Source organism: Amia ocellicauda, chromosome 4 (genome assembly GCF_036373705.1).
Source record: "Amia ocellicauda isolate fAmiCal2 chromosome 4, fAmiCal2.hap1, whole genome shotgun sequence".
NCBI classification, from domain to species: Eukaryota; Metazoa; Chordata; class Actinopteri; order Amiiformes; family Amiidae; genus Amia; species Amia ocellicauda.
The window spans coordinates 6,950,072-6,977,357 of NC_089853.1; the positions used below are offsets into that span (position 1 = coordinate 6,950,072).

The following is a 27,286-nucleotide window of genomic DNA, read 5'->3' on the forward strand; positions in this document are numbered from 1 at the left end:
TTACATTTCTAACATTGGTCATGAAAAGAGCAATTCAGGATTTATTTTTAAAACTCAGCCTGTTGTAAATAAATTGTTGTTCCTTTTCGACACTTTAAGAAATTGCTGCAGCATTCAGGCAAGTGTTGGGGGGAAAAAAGCTTTTTTTGTACCATTTTAAAAATATTTACACATATGTACATATTTTCAAATAACGCTACTCTGTAATAACGTGGAATACGTACAAATATTCACTTTGAGTTTTCAGTGCCAGTGTTTGAAGTTCCTTTTCTCCGGTCCACTGCGCTACAATAAACACAGCCGCTGCTTTATTAATTCCCCTTTCTGTGTGAAGTTAACTCGACCAACTCCAGACCGGTGGCGGTTTTGAAAACATTTTGTTGGAACACTTTCTGAATGGGACGACGCATCAAACCACAGACAGTCTGTGTATAAAAAGCATAACGGGGAGCAAGAGAGAGCTTTGCACTGGAGGACAACTCAGTCACAAGCGCTGATCTGATAGCAGCTTGTGTTTCCTACCCTGAGCTGGAGGGAGCGGCTTCAGGAATGATCAATATGACATCGATGAGGGAACAGGGCTGGTCATGAACTGACAGCAGACTCTCAAAACCTCATCTGTAATCTTTCCAGAAAACTTTGCTTTACATGTCAGTGGCAGGAAGTGCAAACACACTCCCTCTCCCTCCCCATGGCCGCCTCTTTTACTGGCAGGCGGATCCGACAGACAATGGTGTCAGAAGTGAACTTGTTCAGTGGCGCTGGTCTACAGACACGACTGCGTTCACATCACATTCATTCACACACTGTCCAAACACACGGGTTAAATATTACACACTGCCGGCGGGGTAATTAGCAGGTAATCGTGGGTTTTCATAACGAACAGGAACAGCGTTGGCTGATAAAGCTGAAACGATCCAGCCCTGAGTCAACAGACACGACTTTACTTTGGGGGAGTGGGGAGAAGATATCGAAGATCATTAATTACAGCCTGGACACTTCGTCTAGCTGTCCCTACCCCCCCACAAGGTTCGGCACAAGTATCGGACTTTGTAAGAATCCACTTGTGTCCCATTTTCACCCAGTTGAAATCTGCTCCCGTTTCTCACACGGACACGTTGCAGGAGCGCCATCATGTGGCAGGATATGGCAATTACAGCTGACTGAGGGAGGGAGGAGAAAGCCAGTCCCCGTCACTGTAACAACTTCAAGAAAGATATCGCTGCTCTAGAGGCAGTTCAGAGGAGAGCAACCAGACTTATTCCAGGTCTGAAGGGAATGTCCTACTGAGAGACTGAGGACCTGAACCTTTTCACCCAGGAACAGAGGAGACTACGTGGGGACTTGATCCAAGTCTTCAAAATCATGAAAGGCATCGACCACATCAAACCAGAGGAGCTTTTCCAGATCAGCAGGGACACACGCACCCGGGACACAAATGGAAATTGGGCTTCAAGGCATTCAAGACAGAAAACAGGAGACACTTCTTCACACAGAGAGGCGTCACAATCTGAACAAACTCCCCAGCGATGTGGCTGAAGAGACAATTTGGGATCATTCAAAAACAGACTGGATAGGATCCTTGATCACTTAGTTATTAATGGACACCAAACGAGCACGTTGGGGCGAATGGCCTCCTCTCGATTGGACACTTTCTTGTCCTTCTTCGATCAATATTTATTGCAAAATCATTAATGTAATATCCTTATGCAAATGATTTAAGCTTGTGAATACCTGATACACGTTTACAGGCACTTATCTTTGTTGCAAAGCTGATTTGGGTGACAATAAATCCCGTTACTCCAACAGTTACCCAAATCCGACCCACACTACATTACCATCACGCTTGTGCTCCAGTGTCTGGGAGTCGAATCCAGAATCCCTGCTCAGGGCTGTCAGAGCCGTCCAATCCCCCGATCCCGCTGAAATACACGGACGTGTCCGTCAACACGCTGCGGTTTGCGGTGCTGCTCGCTTGTTTGTCGTTTGGCATGTTGTACTGATTGCTTTGGCGTCCTGACCGAGAGCCCCCCCATCTCTCCAGACCTCCAGCCAGCGCTCAGGACCGACGCCAGGGGGCGCTGCTCAGTGTGAGACCAGAAATAAAACAGAGGGAACGAGACAGAGAGGCAGGCAGCTGAGCCTTGAGGTTGGGAATAGATCGGCCCACGGCAGGGATGATTTATCTATTTTATTGAAACAGGCAACACACACAGAATGTAACCAAAATATAAATCATTATTTCTACAGACCAATAAATAGAAGAACAAGAAGCAAATCATCAGTTCTTTCAGTCAGCAGGTAATTCGGTTTGAGAATCCCATTTAAAAACAGGTTGCATTACAGTTTGCTTCAGCTTATTTAACTTAAATCTCTATTCTTATTGCATTGATGTGCCAGATTTAAAAAAGAAAGAAAAGACAACAAATTTTACAGTATAAGCAGCAAATGAATGGGTCACACTTTACAATAGGTCTCACAAATTACAGTGTATTAACATAGTAGGTACTCAGTAACTACATCTTAGTTACTCATAAGAACAGTGTAATTATGCATTTGTCAGTGTGCTAACTTTGTGAATACACTGTTTGTGAGACCTGTTGTGAAGTGTGACCGACAGGACAGACGCACCCCCAGACTTTCCATTGATCTATTTCATCCTTTAAAACTATTCTCGTCAGTCCTGTTAAAAGCACGCAAATGCATTTCCAATTTTTGCGTTTCCAGGTACTCTTTGGGTATGTGTATGTGTGTATATATCTTCCTGTGAAACACACACAACAGCTTTGCACAAAACTGCAAAATATGTCTTTGATATATTTATTTTTAACAAAATGTTACAGAATCAGAATCAGCTTTTATACCCTTTTAACAGCGATGAGTCTTTTCATCTGTGTGTTTAAAAAATAATCTACAACTGGAATCTGAGACGTCTGATGTGAAGGCGAAACCCGACCTCAGTGACATCACCTGCAGCCCACGGACCCGTGAGAGACCAGCGGACGGGACCCGTCCTGCGGCGACGCACAATCAACGCACTGCAGCTGCAAATAGAGGCAGCAAATCCTGCCTGGGTAACGCAGCGGGGAGACGGAAACCAGAAACGTGTCATGAGAAGCCAAATCGCCAAACAAGCATTAAGACTCAAGGATGTCCGCCTGACTGTGAAAGGGTGCTATAGAAATACAAAAAGATTGATTGATTGATACTCTACTATAATGTCTGGGGTTCTCAAAATAAAGTCTGTATCCCTGTCTGTCACTGGCATTCATTCACAACAGACAACAAACAAGCCCCGGCCTTGGCTCTGTTGCGTTGTTTATAGAATTACACAAAAACACGCGTGTAAAACATGTGTAAAACGTGTGCAGTATTTCGAAGCTTTGCTTACTATGGCCAGAATGATGCCTGTAGTTCAGTTCATTACCCTGATTGTGACTATTAAATGTAAAAATGAGACCCAATGGATTTATGAATGGTTGATGGAGGTACTAATGTTTCATGTAGTAAGAATCGTTACTGTTCACTGCATTGATATTTGCATCTGAGCTAATGCCCTATTACTGTAGGATTTATTAAATAAAACACAAATAAATACGACTAGGCTTTCTGCCGGTTCAGGGTGAGGCAGTGTGGGGGGGGTCCCCACTCCCTCGGGGCGCCTGGAAGCCGCTTCTCGATCCAGAGACGAGACGGACGAGGGCCCAATGAAGAGGCAGAACAGCAAACCTCTACTGGTTGGTGTGTGGAGGAGAGGGGCAGGGGAGGCGCGGGGGTCCAGTGCGAGTCCTGTGGTGGGGGTCTGTGTCGGCCGGCGCTGGTGATGCATGGTTGTCACGGCTCTCTCTAGCTCTCCCCGCGGATGGCTCTTTCCAGGATCCGCAGGCGGGACATCACCTCGTCCCAATCCAGGTATGCCCCCTCCAGGTGCCTCTTGTCGCCGGGACCCGAGACGTAGCTGCGGCGGCCGTGGAGCAACCTCCAGTTATCGAAGGTCACCACGTCGCCTGCAACCCACACAGACACACACGCACACAGACAGCAAGACAAATACCAGATTACAACTGGAAAACACCGTGCTCAAGACAAAAAGCACACCTTCATCCCTCATTAAAGTGTTATTAACAAACGTATTTCCAGCATTAAAAATAAAAAGCACAGATAAGACCAAAGGATAAGCACTGGCAAATGACATCAATGTGTTGCTTCTGTTCACTTTAGAAAAATCAATTTACAAGAAGAAAACTTAAAACGAACACAGAGGAGACCCGTGCGATTCTCGACGCGGTTCTGAGGCAGCGGACCGGGACCCACCTGGCTTCATGTGGTAAGTGACCGTGCTCTCCGGGCGGCACATGAGCTCCACGAAGGCCTTCAGCGCCGAGTAGAAGGGCTGGACCTGGTCCAGAGGCACGTCCAGAACCGAGTCGCGCGTCGCGTTGTTGTAGTTGATCCGGACGACCTGGCCGTCACAGTCAACACTGAGGAGGAGGAGGAGAGCACAGGTGGGATCAGGGAACGCCTTGTAATAAACTGCTAGCACTAATAAAATATAACACAGGAAGGCAGCATTAACCACATGAAAAACATCTCCTGCACATGAGGGTGAGGAGGGTCACTAGGCGGGCATCACTTCAGACTTTGTTTGGTGTCCAGTGCCGTGTGTGTGTGTGCATGTGTGTGTTGTCCTGTGCTCAGTGTGCGGCGGTGCAGGTCAGGCCGCTCACTCGATGATGCGGTTCTTGGACTGCACGCTGAAGTCGCAGTAGTCGGCGCCGGTGTCGGTGAAGTCGACCCGCAGTGAGGTCAGGATGCGGAAGGCCTCCGGGTTCTCAGCCCTCAGGCGGTTGGCGGCGTGGAACCCATCCACCACCTCGCTCTCTCCGCCCGCCTGGGCCTGCCTGATGCAGTGCAGGAACTGGACCTGAATACAGAGACACGGGAGGACACCGTTACCCTCGCCACCTGCACCCGCGGGTCCGTGTGTGGAGCAGACTGGGGGGAGTCGGTAACTGTGCACGGGTCTACAATTTATTTATAGTCTTGGGGGTCCAACAGACGACACACACCCCGGCAGACGCTTACAGGCTATAAATACTGTGAATGGGGGGGACAGATCTCCGCTACGGGAGGCATGGGGCCGGGCTGGTGCTCTTACCCCGGGGGGGTAGTGCAGGGCGGGGTAGTCGGTGTGGAGGCTCAGCTTCCCGGAGGTGTAGGCCACGTTGTTGGCATCGGCCTTGTCCTGCACCTGCCAGGTGTGTCTGAGGAGAGAAGATGGAGAGGTCAGGAGACTCGCCTGCGCTCCGCTTGATCACCAGGTGTGTCAGTCAGGTCAGCAGATGCCCAAAGAGAGACACTGCAGGAGCAGCTGACAAAACGTTTCATTTCACACGATTCTGAGTTCAGTTATTATAGACTGGGAAGAGTCATAATGCCTGTCGAAGGCGCCACACTGGGCGAATCAGATGCTTGACAGAGGTGACGAACTGCTCGTGAACAAAAAACAAAATCTCCGTGACGCTCGGAGGACGGGGGGGGGGCTGGACCTGCAGGCGGCGCCGTCTCAGACTTCAGAGGGATATAAGGTCCGGTCGCCAGTGCTGCTCACGGGACCTCAGGAGAAGAAACCTAAACGGATCGCACACTGTATAGGATAGCAGGCCGGCTGTGCAGTGAAAATATCAGTTTCCCTGAAGCTCCGTCTGTAACCACAAGAGGGCGCTGATGGTCAAGATGGTCCAGACTTTGGTGGCCCTGCTGAGCCGATACTGGGCTCTCGGACTCATCAAGGGCAGAAGGCAGGCATTTACTGACGATATTGTTATTCATACATGTATTTTAATAGATCGATGACGTGTGAATTGAAAGAGAACAGCTGCCGGCCTGCAGGGAAAGGCTTGTCTGAAGCTGCAGAAAAAAAGACCCGTCTCTCTTCTGTACAGACACACAAGCGCGAGGCAGCGCAGCCCAGCAGAGCGCACCCCCCGGATCTCGGGGTCTCCACAGCCGCGGGTTACCCCAGACCCGCTCAAACCAGGGAAACATCTGGATGGCACAGTGGTTGGGATACGGGCCCCGCTGACAGAGAGAGGACGTCTACGGGGCATAAGAAAGTTTACAGACGAGAGGAGCCCATTCGCCCCATCATGCTCGTTTGGTGTCCATTAATAACTAAGTGATCAAGGATCCTATCCAGTCTGTTTTTGAATGTTCCCAAATTGTCTCTTCAGCCACATCGCTGGGGAGTTTGTTCAGATTGTGACGCCTCTCTGTGTGAAGAAGTGTCTCCTGTTTTCTGTCTTGAATGCCTTGAAGCCCAATTTCCATTTGTGTCCCGGGTGCGTGTGTCCCTGCTGATCTGGAAAAGCTCCTCTGGTTTGATGTGGTCCATGCTGTTCATGATTTTGAAGACTTGGATCAAGTCCCCACGCAGTCTCCTCTGTTCCAGGGTGAAAAGGTTCAGGTCCTCAGTCTCTCAGTAGGACTTTCCCTTCAGACCTGGAATAAGTCTGGTTGCTCTCCTCTGAACTGCCTCTAGAGCAGCGATATCTTTCTTGAAGTGTGGAGCCCAGAACTGTCCACAGTATCCAGATGAGCTCTAACTAGTGCATTGTACAGTCTGAACATCACTGCCCTTGTTCTCAATTCTACACTTTTGACAATATACCCTAACATCCTGTTTGCCTTTCTTATTGCTTCCCCACATTGTTTGGATGGAGAAAGTGAGGAGTCCACGTAGACTCCTAGGTCTTTCTCATCTAGTTCTATTCCTCCCCTGATCCAGAGCATCTCAGCTTCTGTGTTCAAGAGGTTTTTATTGACATTTTTATCCGTTTCTATTAAGGTTTGTTGTTGTGGTTTACAGTGTTAGAGATCCCGGCGCACGCTCCTCTGATCTCTCCCTCTCGTTTGGCCGCTCTCTCTCCGGAGAGATCGAGCGCTGCCCTGTGCATCTGGTGTCCTAATCTGGAAAGAATGCTCCCTCCGTGCCAAGTCCTCTTCTCCTGCTTTTAAACCTCTCGGCTATTCTGGAGAGGGTGGGGGGGCGATTAAAAGCATGAGAGGAAAGAGGAAAGAGAAGTGCGAAGTGCGGTGGCATCTCTCCTCCCCTCACGCAACCTTCGTTCAGCCGCCAGTGACTGAGACGGCAGCCACTGTGGTCGTTATTTAAGGCTACAGGGTCATCGTCTCTCCTCACTCTGTCCATCAGGGCCACGTGAGCGCCGGTTTATACAGGGTGGGGGGGTGCTATACCTTTTCTCTCCTCAGTTTTCCCTCCAACATTCATCTGGCCTCTGTCAGCCGACAAACTCTTTATCATCATTGCTGGGATTCTTCCCTGAGCAGAGGAGGCAGATCTCTCTCTTACAGAAACTGTCAGGAAGACGTGCCCTCACCTCTTATGTGCCGGGCCGAGCGAGGGCCGAGCGGGGGCTGAGCTCACCGCCCGTCCTGGGAGCACCGAGGAATGTGTGCCTCGACAGGAAGACAAGATGAGAAACAGAGCGCCTGGCTGGATCTCTTCAGAGTCTTCGGGGCTGATAACAGTCCCATTACTGAGTGCAGTTTAACACACTGCAGTGCTCTTTTGACATCATTTTTAATCCTCCCTTTCTCTGTTGACCCGAGACATTTTCACTTGGCTTCTCCAGGCCTGTGGTTTCTCAACTAACCTGGACACATCTGTGAAGAAACGGCGGATAGGCTTCAGTCAACAGTAACGCACACACTGCGACCACGCTTCTCCACTCACGCCGTGCTGAGCCGTGGTTTGATGATGAAGTGGTGATGGAGAGAAACAGAGAGACAGACATAAAGAGAGACACACAGACATAAAAACAGAGAGACAGAGGGATGAAGTCTCACCCGTAGAAAGTGAGCCGCAGATAGCCGATCCTCTCGCTCAGCCGGGCCACCTGGCCCTGCTCCACAGGGGCCCCCTTCAAGTACACGATGCCCACCCTGCGCAGGGCGGCCAGCCAGGCATAGGCAGCCTTGTCGTCCGTCAGCACCTCCTCGAAGCTGGCGGTAGGAATCTGCAGCTCGGAGCCCCAGTAGTGCCGGTCTGTGGGAACAGAGAGTTAGAGAAAAACATTATACTGGGCACAGTTTAAGTCCTGACACCTGAAAGGATCGCGAACTTGGGAGCAAACGAATCCCAGACTCCTGCAATGAGAATGGGCTCAATTCCAGCAGCGGGATGTTAAAAGCAGATAATTCAGGCATCCTAATGACTGTTTTTTCTTCCTCCTTAATTGGGTTGCAAGCATTTAATCTGCACAGTAGTATAAACCGACAGGCAACTCTGCGTGTCCTGACAGCCCGACACACCGCACCAGGAAGTGAAGGTTAGCAATGACGTCTTCTGGTTAAGAGAACCGTTTTGACAGTAGCAAAACCCCCAGAAAACAGCCAGGAGATCTTTATATAACGCAAGTGTGTTTCCAATTAGCCGGGGCCTCGCATTGGTCCTGCGTAGAGCTACACACCCGGGGTCCTCGAGTTGCATAAGAGGGAACCACAGAGATCCCACTGACAGCAGTGGAAAATCTCTGAGCCCTTTTTCATTTATTTTTTTCTCCCTTTCCTTTTTTCTCTGCTCTCTAAATTACTTTCCCATAAATTCTTTCTCAGAAGGATCCTCACAACACAGCTGCTCTGCACATTTCAGATCCACTGGCTGGGGACAGGCTGCGGATGTCTGATGTTTCTGCTACCGAGCGTTTGTGAAACAAAACAATAACGCTCTGGGTTTCTCTTCAGCCCCAAAACCATCGCTCACCGACGCCCGCCCCCCCATCGCAGGCCCGGCACGGTGTACAGACGCATGGCTTGGGTTCGGCTCGGCTCGGTCAGCAGAGATTAGAGATCCGGTGATATAGACCCTTCTGTGCCGTTAAAACAGCGTGTGTCAGAAATGATCTGCGTCACTGAAAACTGAAATTGTGATAAAGGCCCCAATAACATTAGGAGCAGATTTATTGCCATGCTGTCCCTCCAAGCCCCCGGTGAGAAGTTTCCACAGGAGTCACATCACCGGACTCTCAGTGGCACTAATTTACTTTGTTTTCAGCTCCATCTTCGCTCCGAGTTAGAGAGATTACACCCCTACGCCTCATTGGACTGATTAATAACACTATCCAGGCTCTTAAAAGGAATGATTTTCCAGAGAGAGGGATAAAGTTAAAACACATGGGGCTCCGAACGTCAAAAACACATCTACATTGCATATCTTTCCCGTCAGTATTTACGGCAACTCTCCCGCCACTGGCTTGTCGATTTGGCTGGCGTTGAGGCCGACATCCATCACTTCCAAACGCTCCAGCGATGTGCGGCGCTAGCAGAGGAAACTTGGCGCTCTCTCGATAACACCCTCTTTTCCACTAATCTGCAGCGATGCTGAAGTGGCAGTTTAAGCCACAGACCCCGGCTTTAAAGGACAATAAATTTGCCAAGAACATTTCTCTCCTTTAGATGCTGTTCTGACCACCAGCTGACCCCCTCTATACTCCTTCTTCTGTGTATTATTAAGAATTCGAATGGGTAAACCATTGATTAAAACCATCAGGCCAAATGATGTTTGAATATTTTTAAGTTTAAGTGAAAGGCATCACTAATTCCAGTCGCAACACAACAGAATGTGAACGAGTCCAAGGGGGGTGAATATACTTCCTAAAGTCATTTATATATTTATTGAACAACTCAAAACAAATGTGTTTGGCTTGCTTTGACTACAGCATTCACTGCAGGGCAAGAGAGCGCTGTGTGTGATTTGCTTTCCCCATTGCAATCCTGTCTTTCGTTAAAAGCTCGCAGATGAGAACAAAACAAGCATCCAATCAAGCATTTGAGGGTGAAATTGGCGCGGGACCGGCCCACTGCATGCCAGCCATGAACGCTCCTCTGTCCCCTTGTTTTGTACACTACAAATTCAACACAACATCTCTCCAACATGTGACACTGGGTCTCTGGGTCTGATTATTTGTTCTTCTAGGAGCGCTGACTACAGACCCCTCTCTTGTATATTAAAACAACGTGTGCACCATCTCAATGCTGGTGTGCGTTGAAGCGGATTCTTACAGTACAATACATTTGACCATAAACAGCAACTGACGTCAGACTCTCCCATCACGGCCGATCTGACACCGCGAGGCATGAGTCGACCAGCTGGCCACCCACCGGAGATTTTAATTAAGCATTTCATCTTAAACGATAATGATCGTACAGTAAAACCTCAGGTGTTCACGGGGTCAATATCCAGACATGTTTACAATGTGTATTAAATGTTCTAAATACCTCCTTTAAATTCAAGTCTGGGACACAGAGGGCTTTAAGAGCCAGGCAGGGCAAGACAGAGTTCAAGATAAATCAGTCAATTAATAGAATAAAACAACACTGTTGAGTGGACCCTTATTTCTAAGGCTCAGGGGGACAGGCGTTTAGGAAGTGAGGGGACCGAGGGGACGGGTCGTGTCACACACTGATTCTGCACGGCGATTGAGCACGCATTACCTCACGCTCTGGCCGCCGTCCACGGCGGACACGTGGGGAGCAATCTGACAGCTCTGGCTTCGCTGGCTCTCGGACGGGAATGACGAGTGAAATCAGTAATAATGAGGTTGTTCTCGATATTATCAGTCCCCGCCATCAATCACTGGGGAGAAGTCCTGCCAGCGCTTTAGGGCCCAGCTGGGGGAGGATACTGTCCAATAATGAGGGTAATTTCTGCTTTCACAAAACTAAAATAGCACATTCTATACATCTGAGCAGATGACCAGATCCATTTATTTTTAAATTGATCGCTGCGTTTTCAAAAGTAGTAATTTTAAATGGGTGGAGGAACTGAAACACGGGAGCGAACGGCTTTGAATCGGAGGAGTTGGTGGCAATAGGATTGAAGGAGAGCCGGGAAAACGTGGGGAAATAAAAAAAAAAAACTCAGCGATGAGGAAACCCACATGCCGACGTGCCAAAACAAATGAAATCATCTCCTCATTATACCAAACAACTGGCTTAGAGGAGCGCCGGCTGCCAGCTTATTTTCTGCATAACACACGCCCTGGAATGGGTTAGACTGAACTGCAGCTTCAGCAAGTCGTGCCGGGCTTCGTTCGTGGGTGCTGGGCTCTACAGGGGCCCTACAGGGACATGGAGGACTCTGGTGATCAGACAGGTGTGTCCCACACGTCCACTGAGGTCTCCACACTTTCACCTTGTTAATATGTTACTCTCGGAGATTTGCGCTTGTGCTTTTTTGGGAGGGACTGTTTTTTGTCTTTTGTCTTTTCCCCACAGAAGTGTTGAGAACTCTATTAAAAGCACCCATTTCATCTTTATTACACACACACACAAAGAAAATGCTAATAAAACCTTCAATGCGGTTTAGCTCAACTGATAAAGCACGTACATTTATTTTAATTATAATTATTGCCTTCATTTTATTTTCCTGATGGCAGTTTTCCGACAATGCTCTGCTGGCACGGTTGCCCGGTCCGGCACTTCCACAGATCAGACACCAGGGCTCCTGTGCTGCGCTGAAGGGAGCAGCTTTACAGTTGGATCACTTTGCACTCATTTGTGTAACACAACACACTTCAGTTTTTTGTTTCTTTTCTGCAGCCACTGCAGTTTTACCTCCAGCAGCAAGAATGTGAAACTCGAAGCTCAGAGCCACGACGCAGACAGCTGGAACCAGTCTGCGTCTCGCGGAGCCACCGGCTTGTACGGGGGTCTCAGAGAGGAAGACGGACCCTCGGGAAAGCAAGCGTTTGGAGGTTTGACCCTTTCCCACAATGGGACGAGTAGAGATGAATGGATTCTGATAGCAGAATACTACTTTGCTCAGTAACTGCTTTCTGCGAACATGTTTTAAAATGTATTGAATTGTCTCGTTTGTCTGTCTTTCTTAAAAATATCTCTCTCTGTGTTTACATGAATACACTTCCCTTAAAAATTTGCAGAATGACAATCTCCCCACGTATGCATCATAATGATTATAATCATCACTTATCTTTAAAGCAACATCTTTGCTCTCCAAAGTGTAATTGAATACTTTAAATGCAGAGATTCTCAGCCAGGATAATTTATACCCTGCCTTGCATTCAAAATTAAACACTTCGACGGCAGTGAAGCAGCGTGTTGACAAAAACGGGAGCCGAGGGGCAGAGCGGAGACGGGCGAGGTTTCCATTCATAAAAAACTCCACACGGGGATTGAGATCCAGTGAAGCGAGGGGCTTGTGTCTGATCGTACTTCTCTCGTGCGATTATGTTAACGCTGTGTGCAGTTTCTCAAGCCTGAAAATGACAGGTGATGACAATTCACTTAGTGAAACGTGAGAAGGAAGTCTAGAGAGGCCCGATGGTGCCAAGAGGCCCCAAACCGCCCAGCCGCACTCCTGCCCGGCCCCATTTCTCTGCAGGTCTCTAAGCTCAGGTTCGCCATTTCCACAGGGGAAGGGCCATATGGGCCACCGGGCTTAGACAGTATGGAAACTAAAGGGCTTTTCTTCAACAAGAACGTACAGTGGTGGCTTTCAAACGCAACACACCCAACGTGTTGGTCGACAAGTCTATCAGCTGTCCACCGCGAGGTTTGTCTTTTCAACAGAGTATGAAAAGAAAACAGTGTTCGTGCTGTTCACAAAAGCCCCTGTGTTTGGTGGTCAAAGCAGCCCAGTTACCCCCCCATCATTGCCCCATTGGCCCATTGGTGACTCATAGAAAGGAACTGAGATTCGCCGTTGTGTTTTCTTTTTCTCTGCTTTTCCTCTGCTTGTCCAGAGGTCTTGACGAAGACGAAGCGAGCCCGGCTCACCCTGAACAGATGCGACTCTGAGAGAGTCCTGAAAGGGAGCCTTTACGCTTGTTTTCTCATGTTTGTAATTCCATGTGTAGGTGTACTTTGGGACGGCCTCGCAGGCCTGTCTCGTAAACCCTTGGCAGCTACCGGTGAATGAGAACAAAGTGGGACAGAGTCTGATCTGTAGACATCAGGAAAGCACGTTGCACGGCCTGACCATAAATGAGTTTATTAACCATGCAGCGATTGGAAATGAGTTCATAAATACACACAACTCACTTGTATAAGGTAAAGCACACATTTACGACGAAGAAATTAAAATGTCACAGGATATAAACATGCATCTTATTTATTAATTGATTTACAACATAAGCTTTTAGGTTGTTAGTCTGTAAAAGTGGAAATAAATGGCCCATGCACTAAAATGTTGAAAGAAAATGACTGAAAACTCATAAAAGCAGTGAAGAGTTAAGCACAACTGAAAGCCAACTCTCTTACAATTCGTTAAAATGCTTCAATATGATACCCATGCTCTTCCTTCCAAACTGCATCTGCTACCATTTCTCGAAGCATGTGCTGCACATCAACTCGAGGCTCTGCTTTAGCCGCGGGTGTCAGACCAGAGCAGGGCCACCCGGCCACCACTGGCAACAATTGGGAGCTCCGAGCTCTGCGTAATGGAAACGGCAGGACTGCGGCACATTTCTATGGCCCCTTTGTCTGCAACACACAGGGGTCGTTCTGTACACACAATCCCAGGAGCGCCCGGGGAATCCAGCAAGACGTAGGTCTCTGCGTCGAGGAAAACACCGCCGGCCTTTCAACATGAACATCCTCCATCTGGACCTCATTTCAGGGGTAACATCTACTGCCAGATAAGAAAACACCCCCACGGGGGCCTCGTAACCAGAGCCGGTACAAACTGCGCTTGACGTCACTACAGTCGCTGGGGTGGATGAAGGGAAGTGCTTACGACCGGCTGGAACCCTTCCCAGATCATTAGTGCCTCCTGTCCCAAAACAACGGATTAAAAACAATTGAGTCCAAGGCGAGTGAGGGACGTGTCAAGTTCCCAACACCTGCTTTGGTCAGAAATGCTGCCGTTATTCAGGAGGAAGTAATTTCAATGCCACCATGTTGACCAAGCTGCTTAATCTGCTTCAGAAAGGAGGAGGACACACAATCCATGAGCGCAGCCCAGGCTGGTACTCGTAGCTTTAGTCCAACAGTGATGCAAGGGGCCAGATGCCAAATGTATTCTTTTACAACAGTGCCAGGATTCCCTCGCAGCGAATTCCCTCGGGTATAATTAAGACTCCGTTACTCATTCGTTAATGCAAAATGCACACATTGGCTTATCGCTGCTTAATGTTTAACCCGGCCCTCACCCTAAATATAGTTTAAATTCCAGTGTACGTCCCATTAGCATTTCCCCGAGGCGAGGAAAAGTCTGGCACAGACTTCACGAAATGGGCCCACCCAGGGCCGAGCAAACCTGTCACTTGCAGCAGCTTCTCGCCAAGCGAGACAGAGCAGTAGAGTGGAAAATCCATTCCACACATAAAATATTGCACAGACCCATCTTAAATGAAGGCCCCCAGGTCGCTCTTGAAAAAGACTTCCCGGTCAAATGAAGGATAGAAGAAACGGCAGCCAAGAGAGAGTTGAGGAAGAGTCTACGGATGTGTAAAATGTGCTCTTGGATTGTGTTGGTTGTGAAGCACGTCTCAATGTCACTGAAGGCACACAGATGAAATAAAACACCGATCTCAGCAGCTGTGCGCACGATCTACAGCTACTCAGCGCTGCCGTTCTGAAGGTTATCGGACCGAGAGGTGCCAGCAACTGGAGTTTTATCAGCCCGATTCTGTGGAAAAGCACCTCAGTCAGAGTAAACACGTCGGCAGTGGATTCTGGCCTCTCCCAGGAAACGCAGTGGATGTTGGATGCGTTAGAAACAAACACCGCAAATCTGATCTCTGCCAATGTGGACTGGAAACGATAAGAGTGACATTGCCTTCCTGCGGAGACAGACCTTGGCACAGACCACGGCTCCAGTAACACAAATATTTAGAGTGCACTCTGGGAGGATATACCGCAGAGTACACAAGCCAGGCCCCCCTTGCCATTCAGACATTGTTACGGGTTACACACAGGGTCAAGAATTTCCAGAACCTCCACACACGACTCGTTGTATTCGTCTTATACGTCCGACTCTGCAACGATTCATGTTTTAGAGATTTTGCACACAGAGATGATAACATCATAAACCACAAACAACTCACTTCCACACAGCTGTCTTGATGTAACCGTTTAAAAATAAATAAATAAACGGAGGGAAGCAGCCGCAACAGAAACGGCACGTCCCGAGATCCAACTTCTCTCCCGGGGGTCTTTTTAGAGAAGTATCGGTCAACAAACAACAAACAGCTGTTGCTGAAACAAGAGGAATATTAAAACTCAGAGGGAACATGAGGATGGTCTCTCGCACAGCAGGGGCCGGCCAACGCGAGTCACTCAGAGCTGGGGGGGTGAAAACTTACATCTGTCCTGTCAAAAGTCCACTTTCACACGAGAACACTAACTTCGAGGAATAACTTCTGCCCCAGCACAACGGGGCCACTTTTAAAGCTACTAAAATTAGAAAGAATCTGAAACCAAAGCAACAAATCACTGCGACGTTTCAGGGGACAGACGACACCAGCTTACAGAGCTCAGAACCAGGACGTGTGTTCGGTTTGTTTTTCTTTTCCCAGTCATGCCACAGAATAATTAATGAAGGCATAAAAACCACACACCCCAAGGATGTATTTTTAAATCAGTTTTTTTTTTTTGTATGCATGTATTGTGAACAACATGGTTTCGGACTCTGAACCCCAGTCTGGCTGCGCTGCGGATCGAGAGGCATCGGCTACAAAGGCCACTGCGATGAAGGCAGAGACGAGACGTGACAGCAGCTGTCTGGAGAGTGAGGACTCTCTCCCCGCGGTGCAGGATCGCATGGGTACCTCTGGACGGAGGCGGAGAACTGACGGAGAGGAAAAGGGAGGACAATCCCAATCCGAGGAAATGCAGCTGGACTTCTAGGAAAGTGCTGTGGGGTTGTTTTTAATAAAGGTATCCTAGAGGTTGCCGGTAGTGTTAGGAGTCCCCGTGGGAGGCCAGAGACTTATCTTCTTGGAAAAGGCATTCTTCAAGAGAAATGAGATCAGATGAAGCAGGAGATGAGACGATGCTAGGTGACAGGATGAGTTATCTTACAGAAAGACAAAAGAGGAATGGCTGTTTTACTCTCTTTTTATTTTGGGGCAGCACAGAATTCGCCGGGCATCGTTGTGATCAACACTGGTTCCTACTTACAGTTATGACTTACAGTAAGTCCGGTGAGAATGTGGATTTGTAATAAAAACATAGATCACCAAACCCTTCAGTTTTTGATACAGTGTAAAGGAAGCCACAGACATAATTTACATGGCATTGCATCATCCATTTCAAAGGCATTTGCACATTTGATCAAGCGCACCTTTGTTTGTTGTTGCTTATTCAATTAAGTCTTAAGTCACGTAACTCGATTGTGCAAAAGAAGGCAATATCAAGGATGTCTTACGGTTTAAGTGCTTTCTTCTGCGAGAGCCACTGAAAAACTATGTCGGCGCTCCATTCTCGCCATCTGGTTCAAACGTCCCCGTATTCTGTGCATTTGTTCATTTTCACAAATCATTTCTGTACAGCGCAATCTCCCCCCAGCACTCTGCCTCACAGATTAAATGAAAGAGTGGAAATCAATTCCGTGTGCCAATTATGGATACAAGAAGGAGCAGAGAAACAGGCTTTTTCTGGCTCACAGGCCGTCCCACAACTTCCCAGATCAAAGTTGGATCTGAAGTATCGCTCCTAAATCACGACAGAATCGAACACAGGACCCATGCGAAGGAACGGAGATCTGTCACACGGTCATGCGAAGGCAGTAGAGGGTGGAGAGAAGGTCAAGCATCGATCAGCACTCACAGGGGTCCTGGCTCAGATTCGAGATTCAGGAACTCCACACGACCTGCTCCTGAACAAATCCTGTATCCCCGAATAACATCCGACACGAATCCAATCACACAACCATCAGTGTCCACTTGCTAGAATACGATCCAGTCTTGCGTAGTAAGTGCATTATAAACAGGTGTACAGGAGACAACTTCGGCAAGTTCTACAATTACATCGATAGCGGTTGTATAGAAGCATCATGACTGTTTGACTCTGGGAACTTTAATCTTCCTTGGCATGACCATTTACATGCATCATAAAACCTTAATACATGCATGGATTAAGGTGGGGGGGGGGAGAAAAGTTACTGAAATACGATTTGGGGAGACAAACATGCGTCTCTGTATTATTTATTTGAAGCCAATGTGCAAAAAAAGCAAATAGTGAACATCCTCCGTTACTTCAACTAAAAAGAATGTCCACAGAAAAAAATGTTTTTCACAATTCTGAGACATAAAAAAAAGCAACAAAAAATAAAAAACAGAGTACGCTCTCCCGTGTGGGATGACAGCATGGAGAAAAGCGTGCGTGCCCTGGGCCGCTTTTCAGAAATAAAAACCATCAATAAGTTGCTCTGAATACCCATGCTGACAAGTTTACTAGCGTGGCACCGTACAAGACTTTAAAACGGCCTTCCCTGCCAGAGAGGACTTAGCTTTAGCATCCGGCCAAACGAAACAGCAGGGTGAAATAGCCGGAGAGAATAACAACCACCGTAATAATAAATCGGCAAAACAAATTGGAAAAGCCTCCGTGTAATGGAAGAGAAAGCCCCAATAGCAAATAAACAGAAGGAAAAAACAACACCTTAAGGGGTAAAATGGCACGCTGTGGATCATTAACTCATCAGGTCCTTGGCCAGTGAATGTTTCAGTCTATTAATGTTTAAAGGAAGCGATGAGGTTTGTCCAAGGCAGGAAATTCAGCCCGCAATTTCACAGAAGTCATGAGCTAATGTTTGGATCACAGCCAGAAAAGTCAATGAAAAGCCTGTCATGAAAAGGTAAGAGTTCGTGTTCCTCCGTAGGGAACGGGCTGCTGTATGACACCATGAGCTGGTTACAATCAAAGTGTTCTTCAAGAGCACACTGTGGATTTGTGCGTTTGCGTTTAGATAACGGCAAACAGGCTTCAGACCTCAGAGAAAGCAACAATGGAAGATGGGAAAGCTGTGAAAGGAACTGGACTCGAGACTCAGGAACCGATTCAATAAAAACTTCGACCCACCTGCTGATAGCCAGCCGAGTTCCGGTTTGTACTTTTTTTATTGGCATCTGGATCATAGTTTTGATTTTATCCAGTTCTTCGTCTCGAGTCCACTTCCTCTCAGCTTTCGATTTAATCCCAGCCTAAGACTCGAGTGCAGCGTAATCGGGGTGGGAACATCTTGCTGCTGAAGAAACAAGATCAGGAAGTCGCCCGGTGCACCTGACAAAAAGCCCAGCTCAGCTTGTAAAAACACACAGGGACAGATGGGTTCTGTGCTGGTTTCAATATCCGGCGTCTAATGTGCCAAGGGAATACCCTCCCTCAGGGGCACAGTGTGCTACTGTATCATGAGCGATGAAAGGACAGACCAGGCATTGCAAGCTTAGTAGGAAAAGCGGCTTCGTAAGGGCAGGCTCTCTTGACCCTTGGCATTCATTCTTGGTGCCGGTCAAATGCCACCCTGAGGGCGTTGTATTATTCTCGAGTTAAATCCAGGACAAGGAAAATGAAGAACAGATAAACGCAGACGATGGATGTTCCCACACTGACAGCTACACCGAGTTGTCTGCTGCTCAGATCATGACGATTGCCGCTGGACGTCACTTATAGCTCTGCTTTTCCAGTATCCTACAACTAATAAATCTCCTTTACAACTACATCACATACGTTAGGATTACGGCTCTTATCGCCGTTGAGAATGAATGTATTTTCAGGGACACGCAGGCTGTTAATCATGAGGGGAGCAGCAGATTTTCGGCACGTGGAGCGTTCAGCAATACAACATGCACACGCAAGTCCTGCACTAGGAGCTTAGCGTGAGTTTGGCACCAGTAACTGAAAGGCGCCAGGTATCCTGAGCCCAATGCTTAGAAAACATTAAAATTAATGGAAGAGGGAGGCGTGTGCAGGTCATTAAGAAACTGACCGCCAAATGCACGCGGTCCCTTATGACCCAATGGGAAAAGGCTCATACTCCGCCAAATGCACCCCGACTGCTGCAGAGTGTGTGTGTGCGAGTGTGAGTGAGTGAGTGTGAGTGAGTGAGTGAGTGTGGTAATGAATATTTGCAGAGGAGAGGTTACAGATCGGGAGAACGTATTTTTATTATTTACAATTAAAACCAAACAGAAAGCTCCTTGAGTCGCAGGGTGACAGAGCTCGGGGGTCTGGAGCGATCGGGCTAGACGAGGGGGCCGCGCTGCCCGTTTCCACCGTGCTCTCCTCAGCCCTAAATCAGCCTGGCCTGCGTCTGGAGGGGGAGGCTGAACACAACTCTCCACAGAGCCGCGTGCTTCGTCCTCGGACTGCCAGGAGTTTTACCCCCCGAGTCCCGAGCGGTTTCATACACAAGCGCCTTAGAGAAGGAGATGCAGGTTTTCGTGGAATTGTAAATCATCGACAGGGAGCTCTGTGGTTTGCAAGATTATGTAAACAACACAGTGATTTATACACAACACCGCCAATTTGTTTAGTATAGTAGGTTAGATGATTTGTTTTCTGTCCACTTTACAAATTGACAGATTTACTGCCACTGGCATGAAAGTCTTATAAAACAGTTGCTTCAGTCAGAATTGAAGGTTAATAGAAATGTCGGAGGAAATACGTGCCCCTTCATCACACTGACAAAAAAGCAATTGTCATTCAAAACGCAAGATGCACGTCAGGATTTATTTATGCTCTCCTTTAGCTCAGAAACCAGCCTTCAGAGGGAATCGCATGACGGGGGATGGGACACAACCTTCAGCTCAAGGACTTGCTCCATCACAGAGATAAATCACGGCGTCCACACAGATAAATGGGACTGGAAGTCTCTACAGAGGAGTGACAGCCAGCCATGAGGACGGCAGCGAAGGAGGGACGGGTCTGGAAACCCAGTTCTCCGTCCAAATCCGCAGCTCTGCGAGGCTTCTGTGCACAACATCCATCACTTCACAAACATTCCCTCGCATATATCCGCATCCAGACTCACTGAATCATTTCTCTTCACACCGTGAGCCCCGAAGCCACGAGTCTCAATTGGCCTGTGTTCGAGAGCATCAGACCATGACGCCCGTGTGTGGAGCGCAGGGGTGTTAATAGTGGCAGAAATTAAACTGAACTCTCCTTCTCTTCACCTGACTGGCGTTGGGAAGAGAATTTATGGATATTTGTAGAAAATCGCAAGCCTAATTAAAATCGAGGCTCTCATAAAAAGTGCTGCAAAGATGCGTACGTTTGAATACAGCTGTCTGCTTAATCGGCACATAAAAAAAAAAAATATTAAAAAAAGCATCAACATGATTCATACTTTGCTTCCCTGCCGAGCTTTGAAAGCACTCAACACAACAGTGTCTATCACTCTTGCTTCTGTAATGCGTCTGGCATCCAGGACCTGCACATCACAGCGAGAGCACGAACTGATTGTTAAGTGAAACCAGAAGCTGATAAATTGTTTAAACGTTATAATAAAAAGCCACAACAAAGAAAAGTGAAATATTTTCTAATTTCCATTTGAACATGAGCTGGAAAAATACCAAGCATTAGAGCGCAACCCCAGAGGATGGGCGGGGGGGCGGTGTATCCCATCTGATCCCTTAAAACAAGTTTTATTAATGTTTTTAAGGCAACTCATTGGATTTGGCCCAAAGGAGAGTATAAAATAAACAGAACAATATGTGCCGAGAGCAAGATAACCAAATCACCAAGTGTTTCTCATTTATCAAGCGCCGAATTACAAGCCCTGGACTCAGACTGCCTTCCAGTTCCAGTAAAGTATGAGTAATGCGTTCGACGGGCTCATCTATATATACTGACCCAGTGCAAACCTCTGATCCGTCAGCGTGTTTAAAACACTCGCTCTCCTCTCGCCTTCTCCTGTTCCGCTCTTGCCTGGTTTTCCTTTCGTCTGCCATCATGATATAGTGCGTTAGTGCTGCTTTAGATCTCAGTTATCTGCTAGCTACAATAAGTACATTAATAAATACATCTAAGGGACAGTGGGATGCAGATTTTCAATCACTTTAATGGTCATGGAATCTGTCATCACTTTATTTTGGAGAGATGACGATAACCCACACGTGTCCTCCAACACGTGCATCGACAGGACATCTTCCTCTTCCACCCCCAGCTCCAGGCCCAGAGCCCAGGAGTCATGCATGGGGGGCTGGCACCGCACTCTCTCGCTCCGAGCCCCTCGGTTGTGCACCGACCCTTGAGGGAAGCCCAGTCAGTCAGCTACTGAAAAAGCCCAGATTGCAACCAGACATTTGCAGACCACAGGGCCCAACCGGCCCCCCGAATAGAGGCCTTCAGCGGTGCAGCCAAATCAGAAGCGCCACGGAGCGCCCTAGTGTCTGTGACTGACATCTTTCCAAAACCCTGGAAGCTGTGAGGAGCTCGACGGCTGCTGTGTAGACCGTGAGATTCAGAAAAACACGTCTCAAGGTGAACCCAGAGTTTCCAAAACTGTTCAGTAAACCTTCAGGGTAATTAGCGAGGCCAATAAGACCTCCGTATTCAATCCTGCAATTACCTCATCCAGCCCACATCTGACAGCCTGTTTGATTTACAGTCAAGCAAAGCCAGTCATCCGCAGACTCTGCGATTTGAGTTGCACTGTAATTACCAAATAGTTTCCGACATCCCTGGCAAAACACTTTACGTTACTTGTTGACATTATAAAAGCAGCACTCTGTGCTTTGCTTCATTGCACACGGACTTAAAAATACATGGCTGAAAGTTCTAAAATACATATTTAATTTATGAAATGTTACTTCCTTGAGTAGCTCAGTATCCTTTAACCCATATCCAGGGCGACTTTTGCTACTATTGCTACAATACACCAGATTATTTATACAATTACTCGTTTGTACAGCTGTGTTTTTACTGGAACAATCCAGGTACAGTACCTCGCTCAAGGGCACAACAGCATTAACGTCCCCCACCTGGGATTAAAACCCACAACCCTCCTCTCTAAGGGCCCAGAGCCCAGAACGCAACAACACAACGCAGCAGAGTCTGAGCTGCAACGCAAACAGCTGATTCCAATACATCACGCTGTCCTGCATTCCTTGTAATCACTCATTGAAATGGACATCAATTACGTATTTTTTTATATTTATTTTTGTTTGAGGACAATGTTGATACAAAGGGTAAAAAAAAAAAAAAAAAAAAAAAAACTTAATTCAAGCCACATGGAGAATGATTTCTGCTGCTTACACACACATCTTCCCCTCCAGGAAATGAAGAACCGTCAATAATTTGTCTTCGCATTTACGGTTATAATTGGGAGTTGGGAAGGGAGTGGGGGGGATAGAGAAGCGATTGAAAGAAAGGCAACCTGGCCCATGTGGACTCGTCTGTGCCAGCATGATTAATAAGGTGATGACAAGTCCAGATCCACATGGAAACATGGGCTTTGACAGCAAAACTGCCCTGAGCGCCGTCCACTTAGAGCCAGGAGACTCAGCCCAAACAAACACTTAGAATATAAGAACTGTGCATGAAAAAATAAAATAAAAAATGTAATGACTAACAAAATGTAGACGTAGATGTAGATAAACCAGACCAAGTTATGACTTTAATAAGAGTGCCGTAAGACATGTATGGGGAGGGGGGATCCTAAAAAGGCAATAACTTCATACATGATTATTTCTCAAGCAAAATATATGTTGCACCCATAATCACTGCTCACATATTTTTAAATGTTAGTTTTTGTGAACGTGAACGACAGACCCTGTGACTCTGCCAGACCAGTGTTGGAGTATGAATGGTCTAGACAGGGGTTTCTGGAGGACCCCCCACCCTGCTGGTTTGTGTTCCAACCAAGCTCATAATTACTTAATTGAACCCTTAATTGAACTAATAATTTGCTTACATTTTACTTTTTAAATGGTGTAACTGATAAAAAGTTGGTTATTTAATAAAGACAAGTTCCTCATACAATTTTATACTTAAAAGCCCTACGGTTTAAAATAATTAAAAGGAAAATTTGTTCAATTAAAAGTTCAATTAAGTAATTGAGAGCTCAGCAGGGTAGGGGCTCCTGCTGAGTTGGGAACCCCTGGTCTAGACAGTGGGGCTGGACTGGAGGGAGAAAGATGTTGCAAGGTGGTATAATTAAAACTATCAGGGGTCAGCACTTTGTGTCTCTAGGGAATGTTAATGTACAGGGGTTATTTATTGTGTGTGTTTTTTAATGCAATGTCATCAAGGCCTATGCAATGTACCTGGTGACTGTGTGAGTCCAGTTGCTGCCAATGGGCGTCCCATGTGGGTTTTACTTCTTGAAACTAAGCCCTGTTCCTTTAAGACACAGTACAGATGAGTCACTACGACTGACGCATTCACTGCGCCGCTCAGTTTAACACAACTGGAGGACCCCTTGCTCTGCTGGGTTTTGTCCCAACTGAGATCTTGATTGCTTAATTGAATCCTTACTAACAAGCTCAATTATGTAATCAAGTTGGAACAAAAACCATAAGTACAGGGGGTCCTGCAGGACCTGCACCAGAGCAACCCCCATAAAGGAAGTGACACATTTCCAAAGAGGCTGATCATAACTATTGACAATAAAAGACTTTGCTTCAATGATGCGAATGACAGCCGTTTGTCCCTACCATTCAGAAAGAGCTCCATTTGCTGCTTCTGTCGTGCCGAGGGGGAAAAGCATCTCTTCTTCAACCAATCTGCATCAAATTCACTGATGTGCTGGTCGGGCCAGATGACGGACACCTAGGATCCGAACAGGAACATGAGAAATCGGATCATAATCTCAGCAACACCATTCTGCAAATCACTGGTGTCCAGTGTGCGATCCAGTCATAATCTCAGACACAGCATCAGGACCTGCAGTCCTGCAAAAGACTGCCACATGTGGGTTGTGTTTTCCGAGAGGTGATTAACACTTTAACAATTGAATAACTGCCCCAAGAAATGCGAGTGTGGATGAATCATAGTTCTGTGGAAAGAAACCACAGATGTGACATGCTGAAGGGTGAACTCATTGTGGGAAGAGCAGTGTTGCAGCGGTCAGGGCTCTGGGCTCCTGAGAGGAGGGTGGGGGGTCCAATCCCAGGTAGGGAACCCTGCTGCAGTACATTGCTCCAGTATAAACCCAGCTGTATAAATGGGTAACTGGATGCAAATAAACAAATGCTCTATATTGTAACAACTATAAGTCATTCTGGAAGGGCTTTCTGCTCAAAAATAATAATAACATAAGAACAAGACTATTTAGTTTATATAAGTAATATTTGTTTTTCTGAAACTCTTTACAATAAGAAGGCTCTATCCATAATACAATCAGCATGGGCTTCCCCTTCCCAAAAATCCTAATTATGGCACAAGCGCATCAGACACTTCCATTGGTTTCTAAGAATAAATGACACCGGACTGTTAAGGGTGGCGGGGTGGAACCAAAACCCTGATACCAGCTTCAGTACTCATTGAAACAGATCCAGAAAGAGCAAGCGTACATCAGTTGGTCTGGTCCAACAGGGGGAGTGTACAGCAGCATCCTCTCAGCACCCTACCTTGGTGGGCTCGGTCAGCAGCACCCTGTCCACGCCCGTGTCGACGTCCAGCTCGGTCAGGAGGAGGCTGCGCGCCCGGGCAGACCGCAGGAAGCAGTGTGGACACTGGCAGTTGTCCCTCAGCCACACGAAGGGGTAGAGGCTGCTCGACCCGTCCTCCCACTGCACACTGACCAGGCGCTCCCCGTCCAGCGCGCGGACCCGCCGGATCCTGGAATTCACCCCCTCCGGCAGGGGGGCGGCGGCCGTTTGGTGCCAGCGGCTCACCCCCGGTGCCACCGGGTCCTGGACTGGTAGATGCCCAGCTCTCGTTGCCTTCTGGAGCAGCCGCAGCCCATGGAGGCCCGGCTTCACTCTAGAGAGGCATCTGGCGAGACCAGTCCACATGGCAACACAGTGCAGGTGAAGAAAAAGACAGAAAAAATAGAGGGTCTCACACACACCCTTGTGCTCTTCTCCTGGGTGTCGTGTCCCGGGACCGGCTGCCAAACGCTCAGTGCAGGATGCAGGGCAGGAGGACAGCACTGTGCGACTCTGTGTGGTATGGAGAGAAAAACCAAGAGCTTATATATGTTTTTATGGACAGGTGACGTAGAGAGTTATATTTATAGGTTTCCAAGAAGTGCAGCGAGTTCATATTAGGTGGAGGGGGACGACGATAACTTGGCAGAGAAGGAGACAATGGTGTAACGAAGTAGTTAAACTGGCAAGAATCTGAATTTATGATCGACATCAGTAGCTCACTCTAAAAGTCCATTGTGATGATGGAAGGAATCCACTTCCACATCAGCATGAAAGGTAAAGATGGAAATACTGATCGAGCTTATCTCTGGGACAAAGTGCAAGTTTACTGGACTCGTAGGCACACCATGGCGTGGGGGGTAGCATTCCTCTGCTGCTTGGTTTAATAACTGATACCAACTGCAATACTGTTTCCATTTCTTAAACAGTACCGGTTAGGTCTACAAAAAGGTGGTAACCTATACCAGTTTATTACTTGGGACTGTTTCTCATGGAGTGATATCCATTAGAAAGTGTAGAACTGACACAGAGGAAGGTTTAAATGCAACATGACCTAGTTCAAGTGTATATATAATATAATATATAATCTTACACCACTAAACAGTGAAACTATTGGAAATAATCCATCCTCCAGCTGGTCTGTAATTAAGTACCTTTTGGTTAAAGCCATTAGAAATATTATGACGATTTCTAGATGTATATTTGTTGTTATTAATATCACAGGAATGCCCACGACTTTTGCCATGATTGCACATGTTGATCCAGTAAAGTAACACTTTCAGTTCAGCCCGAAAGTCGTCCACCTCCCTCCCTGTCTTCTGGCTCCAGAGCACCTGGCAGCAGCAACGAAACCCAAGAACTGGAGCAAAGAGCAGATATGAGGATCTGGACAACTTCCCAAATAAATACTACACTATAAACCGCTATAAATACAACTCTCTCGAGTATGACATATTGTCCATTGCTGTACTTCATGTACTTGTATTACCATGTATTCATTTATTCAGCTTTAGAGAGTATGAAACGATCCTATTTCCTTTATAAATGAGCGATCCGGGTGAACTGCACTGCTACTTTATAGCAACAACTGAAACTTAAAGTCACGTGTTTGTGATCAGGTATCAACAGCACTTCTCTTTCCTCTGTAATGACGTCACTACTAAAGAGAGGGTGGTTTAATAAATAGTCATATTTAAAAGACAAACAACAACTGTAAAACAGCAGGAGGACGACACTGCCCTGTCCGGTCGCTCCGCAGCGCAATGTTCCTGTACGCTGCGGTTTCATAATAATGTCTCAAAGTTAGTGTCCCGTCTCAGCGCTACTGCACACAGACACACAGTAACACAGGCTCTCACAATAACGCGGACAATCACAGACACAAAGTAACAAGATTACCTGCTGCCAGGGAGCGAGCGCACATCGCTGCGTTTTGAATCAGCTTTATTGAAACGCAAGGACGCGTCACCCGGAGCCGGCGGAGGGAAGTAGGTGAAAGGTCGCAGAGTGTCTGGGGGCTGCGCTCATGACGCAATCGGTGTGAGGTCATCATTTATCAGACAGACTGAAAGTGAAATTAAATGCAGAGGAAAGTGTGTATGTATCTTTTTTTTCTTTATCTGAGCACTGCTGCAAGGAGATAACACTCGAGAAGCACACTGTTCACCCCAATGATGATAATAAACTGCGTGGAAATATAAGCCTTGCCAGCTATGTGTACATACAAACATATACATATTTCATGTGTTCACCTGGTTGATGCATTGAGCACACTGTATAAATATGTGTTTGCATACGAGTCTATACATAGAGAGAAAGGATGTGTGTGTTTATATTTTAGAAATCTAGAATAGACACATTGCCCGAATGTAGAAAAATGGTTCGCATGTATGTACATATGTGTGTGTGCACATGCATGCATGTATTATTTATTTCTTAGCAGACGCCCTTATCCAGGGCGACTTACACAATATAAGTGCAATACAAATGCAAAAATACAGTGCAGTTCAAGGCATAAAACATTTTACACAAACCAATTTACACAAGTGTATAGAATATACGGGGTTTTGCATCCTGGATTGTGAAAGCTGATGAGTAGATGTTTGGTCCCAGTCAAGGGCCAAGGGAAAGGGAGCAAGGTAGCTTGGTGCAGTGTGGTCGAGACAGCTGTAGGTGAGGGTCAATGTCTTGAACTCAATGCGTGC

General features: G+C 47.1%; 1 protein-coding gene across 1 annotated transcript; it reads right to left on the bottom strand.

The window, feature by feature from the left end:
• Window positions 1-2,176: 2,176 nt before the first annotated feature.
• On the bottom strand, window positions 2,177-26,598 carry bbox1 (butyrobetaine (gamma), 2-oxoglutarate dioxygenase (gamma-butyrobetaine hydroxylase) 1). Its single transcript, XM_066700786.1, has 8 exons — window positions 26,481-26,598; window positions 24,561-25,094; window positions 23,646-23,760; window positions 7,870-8,068; window positions 5,159-5,264; window positions 4,728-4,924; window positions 4,315-4,481; window positions 2,177-4,007 (listed from the first exon to the last, which is right to left on the bottom strand). The coding sequence occupies exons 2-8, from the start codon at window positions 24,945-24,947 to the stop codon at window positions 3,847-3,849; spliced, it is 1,332 nt and encodes a 443-aa protein (XP_066556883.1). The 5' UTR covers window positions 24,948-25,094; window positions 26,481-26,598; the 3' UTR covers window positions 2,177-3,846.
• Window positions 26,599-27,286: the final 688 nt, after the last annotated feature.